General features: G+C 45.6%; 2 protein-coding genes across 5 annotated transcripts in view; one reads left to right on the top strand and one right to left on the bottom strand.

Moving 5' to 3' along the window:
• SNAP47 (synaptosome associated protein 47) overlaps positions 1-6,973 on the bottom strand; it is a 77,558-nt gene extending 70,585 nt beyond the window's left edge. Inside the window, exons 1-2 of one of the 2 annotated variants that reach the window (XM_073629443.1) lie at positions 6,868-6,973; positions 3,277-3,818 (exon numbers count right to left, since the gene is read on the bottom strand). In XM_073629443.1, coding sequence (XP_073485544.1) covers positions 3,277-3,767 — 491 coding nt within the window. In that variant the 5' untranslated portion in view covers positions 3,768-3,818; positions 6,868-6,973. Of the gene's footprint in view, positions 1-3,276; positions 3,819-6,860 lie in introns of both variants that reach the window. The other variant, XM_073629444.1, reaches the window with a different exon arrangement.
• Positions 6,921-16,895, top strand: part of JMJD4 (jumonji domain containing 4) — a 55,953-nt gene continuing 45,978 nt past the window's right edge. For all 3 annotated transcript variants that reach the window (XM_073629441.1, XM_073629442.1, XM_073629440.1), the window contains exons 1-3: positions 6,921-7,066; positions 10,828-11,120; positions 16,324-16,489. In XM_073629441.1, the coding sequence (XP_073485542.1) occupies positions 10,889-11,120; positions 16,324-16,489 (398 nt within the window). In that variant the 5' untranslated portion in view covers positions 6,921-7,066; positions 10,828-10,888. The remainder of the gene's footprint in view (positions 7,067-10,827; positions 11,121-16,323; positions 16,490-16,895) is intronic.

The raw sequence follows: 16,895 nt of genomic DNA, 5'->3' as shown, positions 1-16,895 counted from the left end.
ATATCCGCGCTTGCTGCAGACACGACATCTTTTTTGAGGGGGTTCGTTGGGTAGGGGTACTCGGGAGGACATAAAGAAAATGCCTCTCATGCAGCCGACTGCATTTGGTTGGGGATGTGAATGGGGGAAGTACGGGCGCTGCAGAAGTGGTGGGTTCCCAATTAGGATTGGCGAATGCAGCAGGAAGGGCACTATGGGCACGACGGGCCTGTGTTTGTCTTCTTGGTGGCAGCGGGACACTACTTGTGCTTGCCACCTCACCAGCTTGAACTGCACTTATGGGACTCGCCACGTCACCAAGTGTTACTGCAGTGCTGGTTTGACTACGACCGGGGTGTACTAGGCCGCTGGCGCTTGCCAGTTCACCAAAACGCTACCAAAAAAACTGTTAACGATCGCAGGAATCAGGCCTGACTCTGCGAACGCTGCAGTTATGCGTTAAGTGTTTTGTAAGTGACAGTGATCGATCGATACTGCACTTGGGTGGGCTGGGCTGGGCGGAGGGGCAAAATGCAGGTGCTAGCAGGTATCTGGGCTGATCCCGCTAACACTGCGTTTTTGGGAACCCTAAACTTCTGGGGACGCTAGTATAGATCTGATCGGATCAGATATTGATCCGATCAGATACTATACCACTAAGGGAGGTGTACGGTGCGTGCGTGGGTGTTAGCGGTACTGGCGCTAACCTGACGCTGCCTGGGGCTGGTGCTTGCCAGTTCACCAAAATGCTACCAAAAAAACTGTTAGCGATCGCAGGGATCAGGCCTGACTCTGCGAACGCTGCAGTTATGCGTTTAGTGTTTTGTAAGTGTCAGTGATCGATCGATACTGCACTTGGGCTGGGCTGGGCCGGGCGGAGGGGCAAAATGCAGGTGCTAGCAGGTATCTGGGCTGATCCCGCTAACACTGTGTTTTTGGGAACCCTAAACTGCTGGGGACGCTAGTATAGATCTGATATTGATCCGATCAGATACTATACCACTAAGGGAGGCGTATGCTGCGTGCGTGGGTGTTAGCGGTACTGGCGCTAATCTGACGCTGCCTGGGGCGACGCATATCACCGCCGGGCGACCGGGGGGCTAAACCTTTATTCGGTAATAAACGGCGGGTGCCCTGACACTATAAAAAATAAACGAACTAACCAGCGTCAACCGTAACGGTTATACGGTGATCAGTGGTGAAAGGGTTAACTAGGGGGCAATCAAGGGGTTAAAACATTTATTAGATAGTATATGGGGGTCCCTGACGCTATAAAACGCTGACGGCGAACCTAAATATTTACCTCCCTAACTAGCGTCACCAGCGACACTAATACAGCGATCAGAAAAATGATCGCTTAGCGACACTGGTGACAGGGGGTGATCAAGGGGTTAAAACTTTATTAGGGGGGGTTAGGGGGGTATCCTAGACCTAAAGGGGGGTAATACTAACTGTCCCAACACTGTAACTGTCACAGACTGACACCAATGCAGTAATCAGAAAAAAAAAAAAAACTGCTGGTGTCAGTTTGTGACGGGTGGGGGGGGGGGTGATTGGGGGGGGATCGGGGGGCGATCGGGGTGTTTTGTGTGCCTGGCATGTTCTACTGTGTGTGTGTGTGTTGTGCACTCACATAGATGTCTTCTCTCCTCGGGCCGGAACGGAAATTACCGAGCCGAGGAGAGATGACATCATTTCCTTTGCTGCTGTTTAGCATACAGCAGCAAAGGAATGTTCTCATTGGCCGGCGGCGATCGCGAGGGGGGGGCCACGAACGGATGGCCCCCCCCCTCATCTCCGATCGCCGTGGGAGAAAAGACGACCGCCTCGGGCACCGGGGGGGGGGGGGGGGGTCCGATCGGACCCCCCACCTGCGGAAGGCAAATCACGTATATGTACGTGATTTTGCCTGTCCGTGCCACCTTGCCGACGTAAATCGGCGTGAGGCGGTCGTCAAGTGGTTAAACAAGTGTGATTTAACTGTACTTCTGTCTCGGCCTGATTTCATGATTTCTGACACGCTCCCAAGCCACCATCTTCTTACATGATGTCATCGGGATGCTGTCAGCTCTCTCAATGATGCGCCACCAGGCCTGCCGCCCTCCTCCTTTCTCAGTGAAGGACTATGCCTCTTGGGATATGCGATTTGCATACCCCTGGAGGCACAGCGGTCAAAGTGCACGTCATTTGCCTAGGTGTGTGTGCATGGGAGGTTGGGACAGGCCAGAAGTTTTTCAATTAAAAAAAAAAAAAAGGTAAATTTGAACCACTTCCATTCCTATTCTGGCACTTCTCTCCTACATGTAAAAATCATCATTTTTTTTGCTAGAAAATTACTCAGAACACCCAAACATTATATATTTTTTTTAGCAGATACCCTAGGGAATAAAATGGCGCTTGTTGTAACTTTTTGTCTTGCACGGTATTTGCGCAACAATTTTTCAAACATGTTTTTTTTTTTTGGAAAAAAAACTGTTTTATGATTTAAAAAAAAATAACAAAAACAGCAAAGTTAGCCCAATTTTTTTGTATAATCTAAAAGATGATGTTACGCCAAGTAAATAGACACCCAACATGTCACGCTTTAAAAATTGCGCACATTCATGCAATGACGCCAAACTTTGGTACTTAAAAATCTCCCATAGGGCACTGATAAGCTTTAAATTTTTTTTCAGGTCACATGTTTAGAGTTACAGAGGAGGTCTAGGGCTAGAATTGTTGCTCGTGCTCTAACGCACGTGGCAAAAACCTCACATGTGTGGTTTGAACACCGTTTACATATGTGGGCGGGACTTACGTGTGCGTTCGCCTCTGAGCGCGAGATACAGGGGGGGGACAGGGGCGTTTAAAATTATTCATTTTCTTATTTTATTTTACTTAATTTTTTTATTTTTACACTTTCTTTTACATTTTTTTTTTTGATCACTTTTATTCCTATTACAAGGAATGTAAACATCCCTTGTAATAGGAATCGCTCATGACAGGTCCTCTTTATGGAGACACGTGAGGTCAATAAGACCCCACATCTCCCCTCCAGGGGAAAGCATGAGATCGTAAAAAAAAAAAAAAAAATCCACGATCTCATGCTTACCAGCCGCGATCGCGGCTTTGTTTATATCCGCGTCCCGGACGTGACGTCATAACGTCGCGCCCGGGCCTCCGACGGTCATAGAGATGACTGGTGACCATCTTTTTTTTTTTTTTTTTTAAATGTGACAGGAATAGGGAATTCATTTACCGCAGTTCTCCACAAGAAGAAAACCAACGTTGCTTTATATTTGAATATTTCACGCTCACCTGTTGGCAGTGGCCATGTCTGCTTCTATTTTATTCAAGTCCTTCATGACATTGTCAAACTGCTCCCCTTGGTGGTGAAGTACCCTGGTGGTGTCCTCCAGCCTCTTCTGGGACCCGGTGGCAATGTTAATGAGTTCCTTCCCTTTGGAAGTCTTGGCCTCACCCTGTTCTCCCCGCGGTGACAACAGCTGCTCCCTCCAGAAATGTTCCAGGACGTTGAAGACGGCGCTCCGGTTCGGCTGCAGGGAGCTGAACCAGTGCTTGGCGTTGTCCTTCTCCAGCACGGTGATGGAGCTGAAGATGTAACTGGAGGACTCTTTCTTTATCTCGCTGATGCTGGACAGGTGGAAGTCCACTGAGAACGTCTCTGCATTGTCCTCCCTGAACCGCAGGTGGGTGGGAGTCAGCGAGAGGCGGCCAGGGACCCATCGCCGCTCAATGTTCAGGTAGTAGGAACAAGGCCAGGACTGGACGGGGACTTCTCTATTCATCAGTGTAGAGGGACCCGGGATGGACCTTCCAGGAAATCCCAGAGCTGAGCTCTAAAAATATGAGACATGTTATTTTAGGTCAGGTAAGGATAGATAATCTTATACACCATTGTCAAAAGTATTGGGACACCTGCCTTTACACTCAGATGAACTTTAACCACTTAAGCCCCGAGCCTCTTTTTCAGATTTGTTGTTTACAAGTTAAAAACTGTTTGTTTTTTTTGCTATAAAATTACTTAGAACCCCCAAACATTATATATTTTTTTTTTTTTCTAACACCCTAGAGAATAAAATGGCATTCGTTGCAATACGTTCTGTCACATAGTATTTGCGCAGCGGTCTTACCAGCGGACTTTTTTTTTTTTAGAAAAAATACACTTTTTTTAAATTAAAAAATAAGACAACAGTAAAATTAGCCCAATTTTTTTTATATTGTGAAAGATAATGTTACGCTGAGTAAATTGATACCCAACATGTCACACTTTAACCAGTTCAGATCCGCACTATAGCCGAATAACGGCTACAGCGCGGACCTGCTTTGCCGGGACTACGTCTGTTGACGTAGTCCCCTGCCCGAGTGGCCTGCGCGCCCCCCTGCAGGGCGTGCGCGGTGCGCTCTGTGATCAGCGAGTCTATGAGGCTCAGTCCCGATCACGGCAAGCTGCCGCCAGATCATTAGTGCCCCCCTGTGCCCCCTGCCAGTGTCACCTAGCAATTGGCAACAGTGCTGCCTACCAGTGCCCACCAACGCCACCCATCAGTGCCTCAACAACAGTGCTGCACATCAGTGCCATCTATCAGTGCCACCCATCAGGGTCCATCAGTGCCATATTATCAGTGGCCATCAGTGCCGCCTTATCTGTGCCCCTCAGTGCCGCCTTAACTGTACCTATCAGTGCCCATAAGTGCCGCCTCATCAGTGCATATCAATGAAGGAGAAAAATTACCTGTTTGCAAAATTTTATAACAAACTATTAAACATGATTTTTTTTTTTTTTTCAAAATTTTCGATCTTTTTTTGTTTGTTTAGCAAAAAATAAAAATCCCAGCTGTGATCAAATACCACCAAAAGAAAGCTCTATTTGTGTGGAAAAAATGATAAAAATTTCATATGTGTACAGTGTTGTATGACCGCGCAATTGTCCTTCAAAGTGCGACAGCGCCGAAAGCTGAAAATTGGTCTGGGCAGGAGGGGGGTTTAAGTGCCCAGTAAGCAAGTGGTTAAAATTGTGTCCCGTTCGTGGAATGGCGACAAACTTTTACCCCTAAAAAATCTCCATAGGCGAGGTTTAACAAATTTCTACAGGTTGCATGTTTTGAGTTACAGAGAAGCTCTAGGACTAGAATTATTGCTCTCGCTCTACCGATCGCGGCGATACCTCACATGTGTGGTTTGAACACCGTTTTCATATGCGGTTGCTACTCACGTATGCGTTCACTTCTGCGCGCGAGCTCGGCGGGACGGGGCGCGTTTAAAAAAAAAAAGTTTTTCTTATTTATTTTGCCTTTTATTTTACAGTATTCTTTTTTTTTTTTTTTAAAAAGCCGCGGCCTCGCCTAAAAAACTCCTGCCCGCAGCTCCTCAGGACCGGCGCAGTGGAAAAAAAAAAAAAAAACTCGACTCGAATCGTGAATCAAGCTTTTTTTTTTAAGAAAATCTTAGATTTTTTTTTTTTGTTGTTGTCAGAAAATCTCCCAGCCCTACTAAGATGCAATAAAAAAAAAAAAAAAGGTCCTTTAAGAGCTATGGGCGGAAGTGACTTTTTGACGTGGCTTCCGCCCTGCAATGTTATGGAGACGGGTGGGGGCCATCTTCTTCCCCTCACTCCTCTCCATACCCAGCAAGGGAGAAGATCCGATCGCCTCCGCCGCTGCCGACGGCTCCTGTAAGTGGAGGGCACCGGAGCATGCTGGGAGGAGGGGGGGGGGGCCTCTCCCGCCACCGATAAAAGTGATCTCGCGTTGAATCCACCGCAGAGACCACTCTTATCGGAAACCGGGCCGAAGAAGAGGATACCGGGGTTATGGCAGCTAGCTGTTGCCATAACAACGATATTCCTCTATAAAGTGCCTTCTGGGAAGGCTGACCACAAGGTTTAGGAGGGTGTCTATGGGGGGGGGGGGGGGGGGGGAGTGAAAACAAAAGTCCCAGAAAAGGCCTGGGGGGGGGGGGGGGAGGGGTGTCAAGTGGATATTTTAGGATAACGGCACCCAAAGTATGCCATGCCCTGTGCTGCAATCCCAAATCACGGCATGACGCGCTTCTGGGGGGCAATTATTCTTTAATGGCACCCCAAAACGCAATGCAATTCTGCATTGACTGCCGCGCTGCAGACCGCGCCTTCAAATATCGCGACACCCTTTGCCGCCTGAAAAGGAGGAGGAGGAGGCGGCGGCTCTTTTCGGGGGCAACGAAACGCGCCTAAGGCCGCCCATCGAAAGGGAACGACCTGGCTGTACGCGACACGCAAAATCACGTGCAAATCGCGAGCGGGAATCGCTTGTTCCTGAACACAGCCCGAGGCCCCCTTCACACCTGAGCGCACCGGCGGTAACACGCCCCTCCCACTCATGTTTTTTTTATCCGTGTTTTTTCCGCGTTGCACCGCGTAGCTCCAGAACCGGAGCGGCAGGACGTTTCCTCAGCGCACGTTATGGACACATCTGCTACCCGCGCTTGGGGTGCCATTGACAATTTAACGTTGCCGCAAAGCGCGACCCGCGATTGCGGCGTGTTTCCAAAACGCACAGGTCTGTGATTGTGATGCGCCTTTGTGAAACGCAGGGGCGCCAACACAGCCTTAATGCGTTTTTTTTTTTTACACTTTTTTTGCGCTCGTTCCCGGAAAACGCGCTGGCGAGTGCGAAAACACAAAAAAAAAACAAATAAAAAAGACACGCGTTTCGAATCTCTAGGTGTGAACGGGGACTCCGCGCTCTCTGTAGAGCTGCCAGCGGTCGCTTCTCACACAGGTGCAGCCACCCTCAGCAGCCTGGCTGGTATTTGTAGTTCCCCCAGTAGCTGTCAGCCACCCCCACTCTCGCTCTCCTTCCCCTCCTCCACCAATCACCGGAGCTCCCCCCAACACACACCGCTCACCAGCTTCTCCCGGTTGCTTTTGTTATTCTTTTGCCTGTCTGGGTGTACCAAGATGGCCGCGACGCAACGTCACTTCCGTTACGAAATCCGACGGGTCCCCCAATCTGATTGACGTCACCTCGTGCGTCAGCTGACCGCGCCGTGTGCCCCCTGGAAACTCCGTCCGTCCTGAAACATGAGACAGTCGCATTGGTTCCGGGTAAGGATAAATGGGGGTATTTTGAGCTCTTGGAGAGGGGGGGTCCATCTATACAGAGGATGGGGGTGGGGAATTCCTATTACAGACCCCCCTTTCCATAAAGAGGTCTGTATTATAGGGGGGGGGGAGGATATCCCAGCCTGGCCACTGATATCAGTGTACATTCTGCATGCTAGTGCAAAACTCCAGTCTAGAAATGTTTTCTCTTTAGTTATGGATGGGGGGGAGGAGGAAAATAGTATTTATTTTTTCTGCCTGTGACACCGTTGGATAGATTTCCCTTTACTTCCTGTCCTGGGGACACCCGTACCAGTTGTCACCATGACAGGACAGCAATGCAAAAAACTTGTTCTAAACAGGTGTTTGTGTCCCAACTGGAGTGATTTCCATCACTTCCTGTAGTGACAGAAAGTGGTGTCAGAGCTCTCCGTTGACAGTGGTAAAAACCTGAGGTCTAAATATTCCCCACACTATACAAAATATATATATATATATATTTTTTTTTATTCCAGCACAGAGTCGGGATTTTAGGTTTTACGTGCAGCAGAAGGGCACTCAATGTCCGCGGGGATCCCCGCAATCGTCTCACGGGGAGGAAGAACGGGGAGATGCAAATGTAAACAAGCATCTCCCCGTTCTGCCTAATGACAGTGTGACTGATCATAACTCCCTGTAATCGGAAGCGGTGATCAGTGTAGTGTAACACACAGCCCCTCCCCCCCACAGTTAGAATCACTCCCTAGGACACACTTAACCCCTACAGCGCCACCTAGTGGTTAACCCCTTCACTGCCAGTGTCATTTTTACAGTAATCAATGCAATTTTTTTAGCATTGATCGTTGTATTAATGCCAATGGTCCCAAAAATGTGTAAAAAAGTGTCCGATCTGTCCGCCATAATGTCGCAGTCATGATAAAAATCGCAGATCGCCGTCATTACTAGTGAAAAAAAAAAAAAAAAAATCAATAAAAATGCCATAAAACTATCCCCTATTTTGTAGACACTATAACCTTTGCGCAGACCAATCAATATACGCTTATTACGATTTTTAAAATTTTTTTACCAAAACTATGTAGAAGAATATATATCGGCCTAAACTGAGGAAAAAAAAATGTTTTTTAAAATATTTTTGGCGGATATTTATTATAGCAAAAAGTAAAAAATATTGTTTTTTTCAAAATTGTCTCTCTTTTTTTGTTTATAGCGCAAAAAATAAAAACCGCAGAGGTGATCAAATACCACCAAAAGAAAGCTCTACTTGTGGGGAAAAAAAGGACGTCAATTTTGTTTGGGTGCAACGTCGCACGACCGCACAATTGTCAGTTAAAGCGACGCAGTGCCCAAATCGCAAAAAGTGCTCTGGTCAGGAAGAGGGGGAAAATTCTTCTGGGGCTGAAGTGGTTAAAAAAAAAAAAAAAAAGTATTATTATTTTTTTCTTTTTTTTTTAAACTTTCTTTTTAAAAAAACAGGGATTTTATATCATCCCCTTGTAATAGGAATAGGGCATGACAGGTCCTCTTTATGGAGAGATCTGGGAGGGTCTTATAAGACCTCACATCTCTCCTCCAGGATGGAAAGGCTGAAATAACAAAAAAAAAAAAGAAGAAAAACTCTCTTAACCTTTCCAGCCGCGTCCCCGGCTTTTTTACTTGCGCCGGCCCAGACGTGATGTCATAACGTCGCGCCCCAGGCCTCCAAGGGTCATAGAGATGGCTGGGGACCATCTGGTCACCAGAAATCTCTATATTAAACTTCCGGCGGCTGACCGCTTCGTTCTCCGGCTCATCTCTTCAGGGAAGCCGATCGCACCTCCAACTAATCTTCCGCCACTTCCATCAGCTCATCCCCCCCACAGTTACAACCTTTTGTATCACCTGCCCCACCCCATTAGATTTTTAAGCTCTTCTGAGACGGGCCCTCTTAATCCTCTTGTATTATAACTTTATTGCCTCCCTTTTATATCGTAAAGCGCTGCGTAAACTGTTGGTGCTATATGAATCCTGTATAATAATAATAATAATAATAATTGCGGAGATTTTCCTTCACTTCCTGTCCCATAGCCAAACAGGAAGTGATGGGAAATCCCTGCAGACTCGCGGTGCACCGAAATGAAAGAGTCTAAACAGAAATTCCTGGATGCACTTGGCCGAAACCAATAATAGTAAAGAGGACAAATAGCGGAGGTGGAGTGACAGCATGCTGGTCCAAGCAATGATAGCGGAGGTGGAGTGACAGCATGCTGGTCCAACCAATGATAGCAGAGGTGGAGTGACAGCATGCTGGTCCAACCAATGAGAGCGGAGGTGGAGTGACAGCATGCTGGTCCAACCAATGATAGCAGAGGTGGAGTGACAGCATGCTGGTCCAACCAATGATAGCGGAGGTGGAGTGACAGCATGCTGGTCCAACCAATGATAGCGGAGGGGGAGTGACAGAATGCTGGTCCAACCAATGATAGCAGCGGTGGAGTGACAGCATGCTGGTCCAACCAATGATAGCGGAGGGGGAGTGACAGAATGCTGGTCCAACCAATGAGAGTGGAGGTGGAGTGACAGCATGCTGGTTCAACCTATAATAGCGGAGGGGGAGTGACAGCATGCTGGTCAAACCAATGAGAGCAGAGCAGAGATGGAGTGACAGCATGCTCCTCCAACCAATGACAGCAGAGGTGGAGTGACAGCATGCTGGTCCAACCAATGACAGCGGAGGTGGAGTGACAGCATGCTGGTCCAACCAATGACAGCAGAGATGGAGTGACAGCATGCTGGTCAAACCAATGACAGCGGAGGTGGAGTGACAGCATGCTGGTCAAACCAATGACAGCGGAGGTGGAGTGACAGCATGCTGGTCCAACCAATGACAGCAGAGATGGAGTGACAGCATGCTGGTCCAACCAATGACAGCGGAGGTGGAGTGACAGCATGCTGGTCCAACCAATGACAGCGGAGGTGGAGTGACAGCATGCTGGTCCAACCAATGACAGCAGAGATGGAGTGACAGCATGCTGGTCAAACCAATGACAGCGGAGGTGGAGTGACAGCATGCTGGTCCAACCAATGACAGCAGAGATGGAGTGACAGCATGCTGGTCAAACCAATGACAGCGGAGGTGGAGTGACTGCATGCTGGCTGATCCAACCAATGAGAGCAGAGGTGGAGTGACAGCATGCTGTTTCAAGGTTGGTTGCTGAACCCCATCTTGGAGGGCAGAGGTGGAGTGACACCATACTGGTCCAACCAGTGAGAGAGCAGGTGCTGACCTGAGATGGAGCTCTCAACCTCCAGCATGGGCTTGTCCTATGTCCCACAGACTGCACAAATCCCAAAAAAAAGGCCGGCTGCACTCCATAAAGAAAAAAATTAAACCATGGTAAGTTTATTTATCCGGACCACATTAACCGAAAATGTGGGACCTCTTCCCCTCGGGTTGGGGGGGGGGGGGGGGGTGGGGGGGGGGATTTCTCTCCTTGTTGTATTGATGAATAAAGTTACCAACATTTGAATTTTTTTTGAAGTGCAATGTTTTTTTTCTCTTTGGGATGGTGAATTGCCGCCAGCTGCAGAATCACTATTGTGACACGGGACTTACACTTGCTGTCGGGCACTACAGAGAGTTCTTATTTCATGTGCTTTGATAATGACGACTCCCAACATGGATTGGAGAAGGTTCCTGTTTGTTTTGGTGGTTCCATCCTCCATCTTCCTCCATCTTCCTCCATTTGCTGTTCTATGGCTGATTGTTGTGTATTGTGTATTTACAGGACCAGTGAAGGTTCTCCAGATGACCGATGAGATGATGTGACCCCCAAATCTAGAGATCTCATGGATGAAAAGCTGCCGGAACGATCAGATGTTGTTCTATACGAAGTCCGGAATCACATCGACTTCATCGAAGACCCGGAAACCTTCAGCTATCACGAGTTCTTCCATAAGTACATGATCGGGAACGTGCCGTGTCTCTTCTCCTCCAAGTTCACCGGGTCCTGGGGAAGCCGGAGATTCTGGGTCACCGCCGACAACCAGCCGAACTGGGATCATCTGCTGCAGAATTTCGGTATTTTACAATCACCCAAAGACCTTATTGTAGGAAGGAACGAGTATTGATTCTTGTCAGTACCTGCTCCCACTTCCCCCCAATCCTTGCTGAGAGTTGCCTCCCTCTCGCTGCCCATGAGCCTCCTGGAACACATCGCATGTCCCAGGAGGCTGCAGGAACATTCAGAAAAAGCACTACGTGAGCACTGACCCCCAGGCACTGGTAAGTACCTGATTTTTCAAAAGTCAGCAGCTACAGTATTTGTAGCTGCTGACTTTAAAAAAAATCAAGTCGAAGTTCCTCTTTTGCGCAAACCAATCAATATACGCTTATTGGGATTTTTTTTACCAAAGACATGTAGCAGAATACATATTGGCCTAAATTGATGAAGAAATTAGATTTTTTATTTTTTTTATTGGATATGTTTTCTAGCAGAAAGTAAAAAATATTGTTCAAAACACAGTCCACAAGGGAAATGGGGAATGGAGAGCACTGAGGCTTTGTGATACCAGAACGATAAATATAACACATAAACTGGCATAAAAACAAATATTATTACTATTTAGTTCTAGATGAAGAAGTAACAAATTAGCACCACATCCCAATATTGAATAGAGAAAATATAGAGAATTTGGGGGACCTTAACTAGTTGCCTCCCCCCCGTCCACCATCAAATGATGGCAGGGCGGTGCGGCTCTCGTTCTGGGTCGCCGTCATAAGACGGCGTCCCCAGAACGGCCACTCTCGCACGCATGCGCTGTGTTGCTAGGCCACGGCTCGACCCCGATCTCTGTAAAGAGCCGCGTCTGCGGCTCTTTAACCATGTGATCGGCTGTGTCCAATCACAGCCGGCTCACATGTAAACACGGAGATGCCGGTAATCGGCGCTCCTCGCCTTACACTGACAGAGTGTGTGGTGAGGAGAGCCGATCAGCGGCATCTCCTCATAGGAGACATCTATACATGTAATCAGGGCACTGATTACATGTGCCACAAATGTGCCACAAATCAGTGCCAGCGATGAGTGCCCACCAGTGCCAGCAATCAGTGCCCACCACTGTCCATAAGTGCCACCAGTCAGTGCCCATTAGCGATGCCAGTCCATGCTAGCTATCAATCCAGCCTATCAGTGCTGCCCATCACTGCCGTCCATCAATGTCCATCAGTGTCGCCCATCAGTGCCACCCATCAATGCCCATCAGTAATGCCTATCCGTGTCGCCTATCAGTGCCCACCAGTGCCGCCTATCAGTGCCCATAAGTCCGGCATATTAGTGCCACCTATCAGTGCCCATAAGTGTCTCCTTATCAGTGCCCATAATTGCCACCTCATCAATGCCCACCAGTTCAGCCTTTCAGTGCCCATCACTGCTGCCTCAACAGTGCACATCAGTGAAGCAGAAAAATTACTTATTTACAAAATTTACTGACAGAAACTAAGTAAAAAACATTTTTTTTTCAAATTTTTTGGTCTATTTTTTTTTTTTTTTTTTTAGTAAACAATAAAAAAAAAAAACCCAGCAGTGATTAAATACAACCAAAAGAAAGCTCTATTTGTGTGAAGAAAATGATAAAAATGTAACCTGTGTACAGTGTTGTATGACCGCGCAATTGTCATTCAAAGTGCGAAAGCTGAAAAATGGCCTGGGCAGGAAGGGGGTGTAAGTGCCCGGTAGGCAAGTGGTTGCAAGTAAACACAAAATATGTTAACAAAATATTTGAATATTTATTGTACATCGTTAAAATTAATTTGGTAAAATCAATGGGTTTCAAAAAACACATAGATCACATTTCATGTGACAATTGATGCTTCCACACCACATGTTTCGCCAAATTTGTTACACAGCTTCTTAGTATATGCATCAATCTGAAAAGCAGTAGAAAATTCATAGGAATTGTACTGATTTTACATAATCAAACTCGTTTTTAACTAAAAAATACATACATAATTATTCAATTATCTGATACAAAATTCAATTATAAACAAAGTATTTCAATATGTTGTTGCATCCAGCAGAACATTGGCTAATTCATGATTGTTATATATATATATATATATATAATAATTTTTTTTTTTTTTTTTTTTCACACCTGTAATGATTTGATGATAATTGATACCCATACAGTAAAATGTTTATTTAAGAATCTTAATATTAAAATACCCCCTATAAATATTGATCGGGGGAAATTGCTGAACACTTGAAACTACGTTGCATAAAAATACAAAAAAAAAAAAAATAATTCACCCAAAAAAGGTATATCTGATTGTGCACTTCCAAGCGGCTCCGACGCATTTCGACCAGGATGGTCTTCCTCAGGGGTTCGCCCTTGGGCAGCAAATCAAGAGATTTTCTAAAGTAAACACATATGGTGAACACAATACAAATGGAAATATAAACATGCTCAAAAAGAACACATGAGAAGTCATATTGTGAACAAACATACATAGCTCATGAGGTATAACAGACACAGCAGGGTAAATGATGCTGAAGGTCACCAAGGATAGGAGGATTGGTGGACAAGGAGACGGGAAGAAGGGAATACCAGCACACGTGTCCCAAGCACAAGGGTTACCACCCGGGGTAAGGATGTAATATTACCTAACAAACGATTGACAAGAAAATGATCAGGAAAAAATAAGTTAATAAAAATTAAATTAAATTCGTATGTATCCATTTAGAAAATCCATAAATGCAAAAAATACAAAGAAAGTGTCTGGGAGCTGACCCCTAACATAAACCACCTCCATCCCTAATATCAGAAACAGAGAAAAACGAATGTCGCCCATGGGACTTTAAATGAGGTGTAAATGGTGATCAGAGGGTAAACAGATATAGAGGTACAAATATTTTATTGAAAGCAACAGCATAATCCATAATAGGACATGAGCATGGGTGAACAGGTTCATAAAACAGCAACATTGCATAGTAATCCTAAAACAAAGCCATAATATAATAGTAATACATGTAATAGAGGTATGCATGGTACATCTCTAACCCGACGCGTTTCGCGAGCTTTCCCCGCTTCATCAGGGGCTGATGTGCATAACTGCTGTCTGTAAAAACAGATAAAAGTAATTAGAGTATCGGTTATGATTGGTTAAAAGCAAGAAGCCAGAACCGATCATCCCATACTTACTAATGAGACCAAGGCTACTGACACAGAACCCAGGCAGGGGTCGACGGAGGGCATCTCCCCCGGGAGCTGAAGAGGCCGAGGACCCAACCAGAGGACCGAGGCCAGGCATGGGGGGGCAGCATGGCAAGTGGGAGAAAGAGAGAGGAGAACATGAACCCAAATTGTTCCCAAATGTACTGCAGGGCAACTCACTGTATAAAAATATAAGTATAGAGTAGTATAAGATTAAACGGTTTGGAAGCATGGAATATATATAATGGCATCAAATGCAAGGTATGCTAGTAAACAGGGTCTAAGATAATAACATTGGTATTGTCATAAAAGTATAAAGTATATGCTACTTGCATAGTATGCATAGGGTGTCCCGCAGAACAGAGAGAAGAAGGAGGGCACAGAGTGAAGGAATGAAAGAGAAGGGAAAGAGAAAGGGGAAGAAGAAAAGGAGAAAGCAAGGGGAGGTGAAGTGAAAGGTGACAGAAATAAGAGAAAGAAAAAGAAGAAGAAAAGAAAAGGGAACAGGACCAGGGGAAAGGTCAATACCAATGTTATTATCTTAGACCCTGTTTACTAGCATACCTTGCATTTGATGCCATTATATATATTCCATGCTTCCAAACCGTTTAATCTTATACTACTCTATACTTATATTTTTATACAGTGAGTTGCCCTGCAGTACATTTGGGAACAATTTGGGTTCATGTTCTCCTCTCTCTTTCTCCCACTTGCCATGCTGCCCCCCCATGCCTGGCCTCGGTCCTCTGGTTGGGTCCTCGGCCTCTTCAGCTCCCGGGGGAGATTCCCTCCGCCGACCCCTGCCTGGGTTCTGTGTCAGTAGCCTTGGTCTCATTAGTAAGTATGGGATGATCGGTTCTGGCTTCTTGCTTTTAACCAATCATAACCGATACTCTAATTACTTTTATCTGTTTTTACAGACAGCAGTTATGCACATCAGCCCCTGATGAAGCGAGGAAAGCTCGCGAAACGCGTCGGGTTAGAGATGTACCATGCATACCTGTATTACATGTATTACTATTATATTATGGCTTTGTTTTAGGATTACTATGCAATGTTGCTGTTTTATGAACCTGTTCACCCATGCTCATGTCCTATTATGGATTATGCTGTTGCTTTCAATAAAATATTTGTACCTCTATATCTGTTTACCCTCTGATCACCATTTACACCTCATTTAAAGTCCCATGGGGGACATTCGTTTTTCTCTGTAAATGCAAAAAATAGGACATCCATACCTTTTTACGGAAATATCAGTTGAGCATATGTTAGGGTAGTAGTTGTATGGTAAGGTATTTCTGTAAAAAGGTATGGATGTCCTATTTTTTTTTTGTTTTATTTATAATTTTCTAAATGGATACTTTTAATTTTTTTTTTTTTTTTTCCTGATCATTTCCTTGTCTATCGTTTGTAATAGAGGTCAAAATGTTCAGCCTTGGTTTCATCATCAGATCAGAACAGATATTGCAGTAATGGCGGGGGGGGTTACAACTGACGATCATGTGTCGCTGGCCCGGGCTGTACACCGACATCCCCGCATAACACCCAGACAGCGGAGCTGAGCAAACTCCCGCAACAAGACGCGTGTTCAGTGGAGAGGGGAGGGGCCTCCGATTCGTGCAGCCAAAGAGAATAGTCTACTTGTACGCTGGAAGAGAGAAGCCGATTGGCTGCCCCTCACCTCCCCACTGAACACACGAGGAAAGACACCTCGCGGCGGTGGCAGCGGCCATTTTTTTTGTAAACCGCCGGACGTTTTTTGCCTAAAACATTCCCGATTTTCCCTGGACAAAGGCAAAATCCCAGACGAGGGTCCCAAAATTGGGATTGTCCCGGGAAAATCGGGACTGTTGGCAAGTATGCATTAAAGGTGGAAAAAGTTCTGAAATGATTTATTTTTGTCTCATATTTTTTTTTTTTTTTACATCACAGAAACCTGAATTTTAACAGGGGTGTGTAGACTTTTTATATCCCCTGTGTAAAAAAACGACAGGCAGGCTAATCCACGACTCGTTATTCGGTCACTTAACATTGTTGCGGCTGACCACTGATCCTGTTCTAATCTGTTTCAGGAGATGCCGCTGTTCCTGTTGCTAAATGTGATTTAAAGGAGTACAACGCCAACCCCAAGGAGCAGATTCCTCTCTGTGAATACATCGAATACTGGAGGGGGCACAAGGAGAACGCCTACCAGTCTACAAAGGGCTGCCTGTACCTGAAAGACTGGCACATGCAGAGGTAATTCACTAATGCTATATAGTGGGGGAGATTTACTAAAACTGCAGAGTGAAAAATCTGGTGCAGCGGTGCATGATAGCCAATCAGCTGCCAGGTTTTTTTTTTTTTTTTTGTCAAAACGTAACCACTTAAGGACCGAGCCTCTTTCTGAGATTTGTTTACAAGTTAAAAACATTTTTTTTGCTAGAAAATTACTTAGAACCCCCAAACATTATACTTTTTTTTTTTTCTAACACCCTGGAGAATAAAATGGCGGTCGTTGCAATAGTTTCTGTCACACCGTATTTGCTTAGCTATCTTACAAGCGCACTTTTTTTTTGGAAAAAATCCACTTTTTTTAATTAAAAAATAAGACAACAGTAAAGTTAGCCCGATGTTTTTTTTATATTGTGAAATATAATGTTAC

Source organism: Aquarana catesbeiana, linkage group LG05, assembly GCF_042186555.1.
Source record: "Aquarana catesbeiana isolate 2022-GZ linkage group LG05, ASM4218655v1, whole genome shotgun sequence".
NCBI classification, from domain to species: Eukaryota; Metazoa; Chordata; class Amphibia; order Anura; family Ranidae; genus Aquarana; species Aquarana catesbeiana.
The sequence above is the reverse complement of the archived record's forward strand: the minus strand, read 5'-3'. Positions and strand labels throughout refer to the sequence as shown.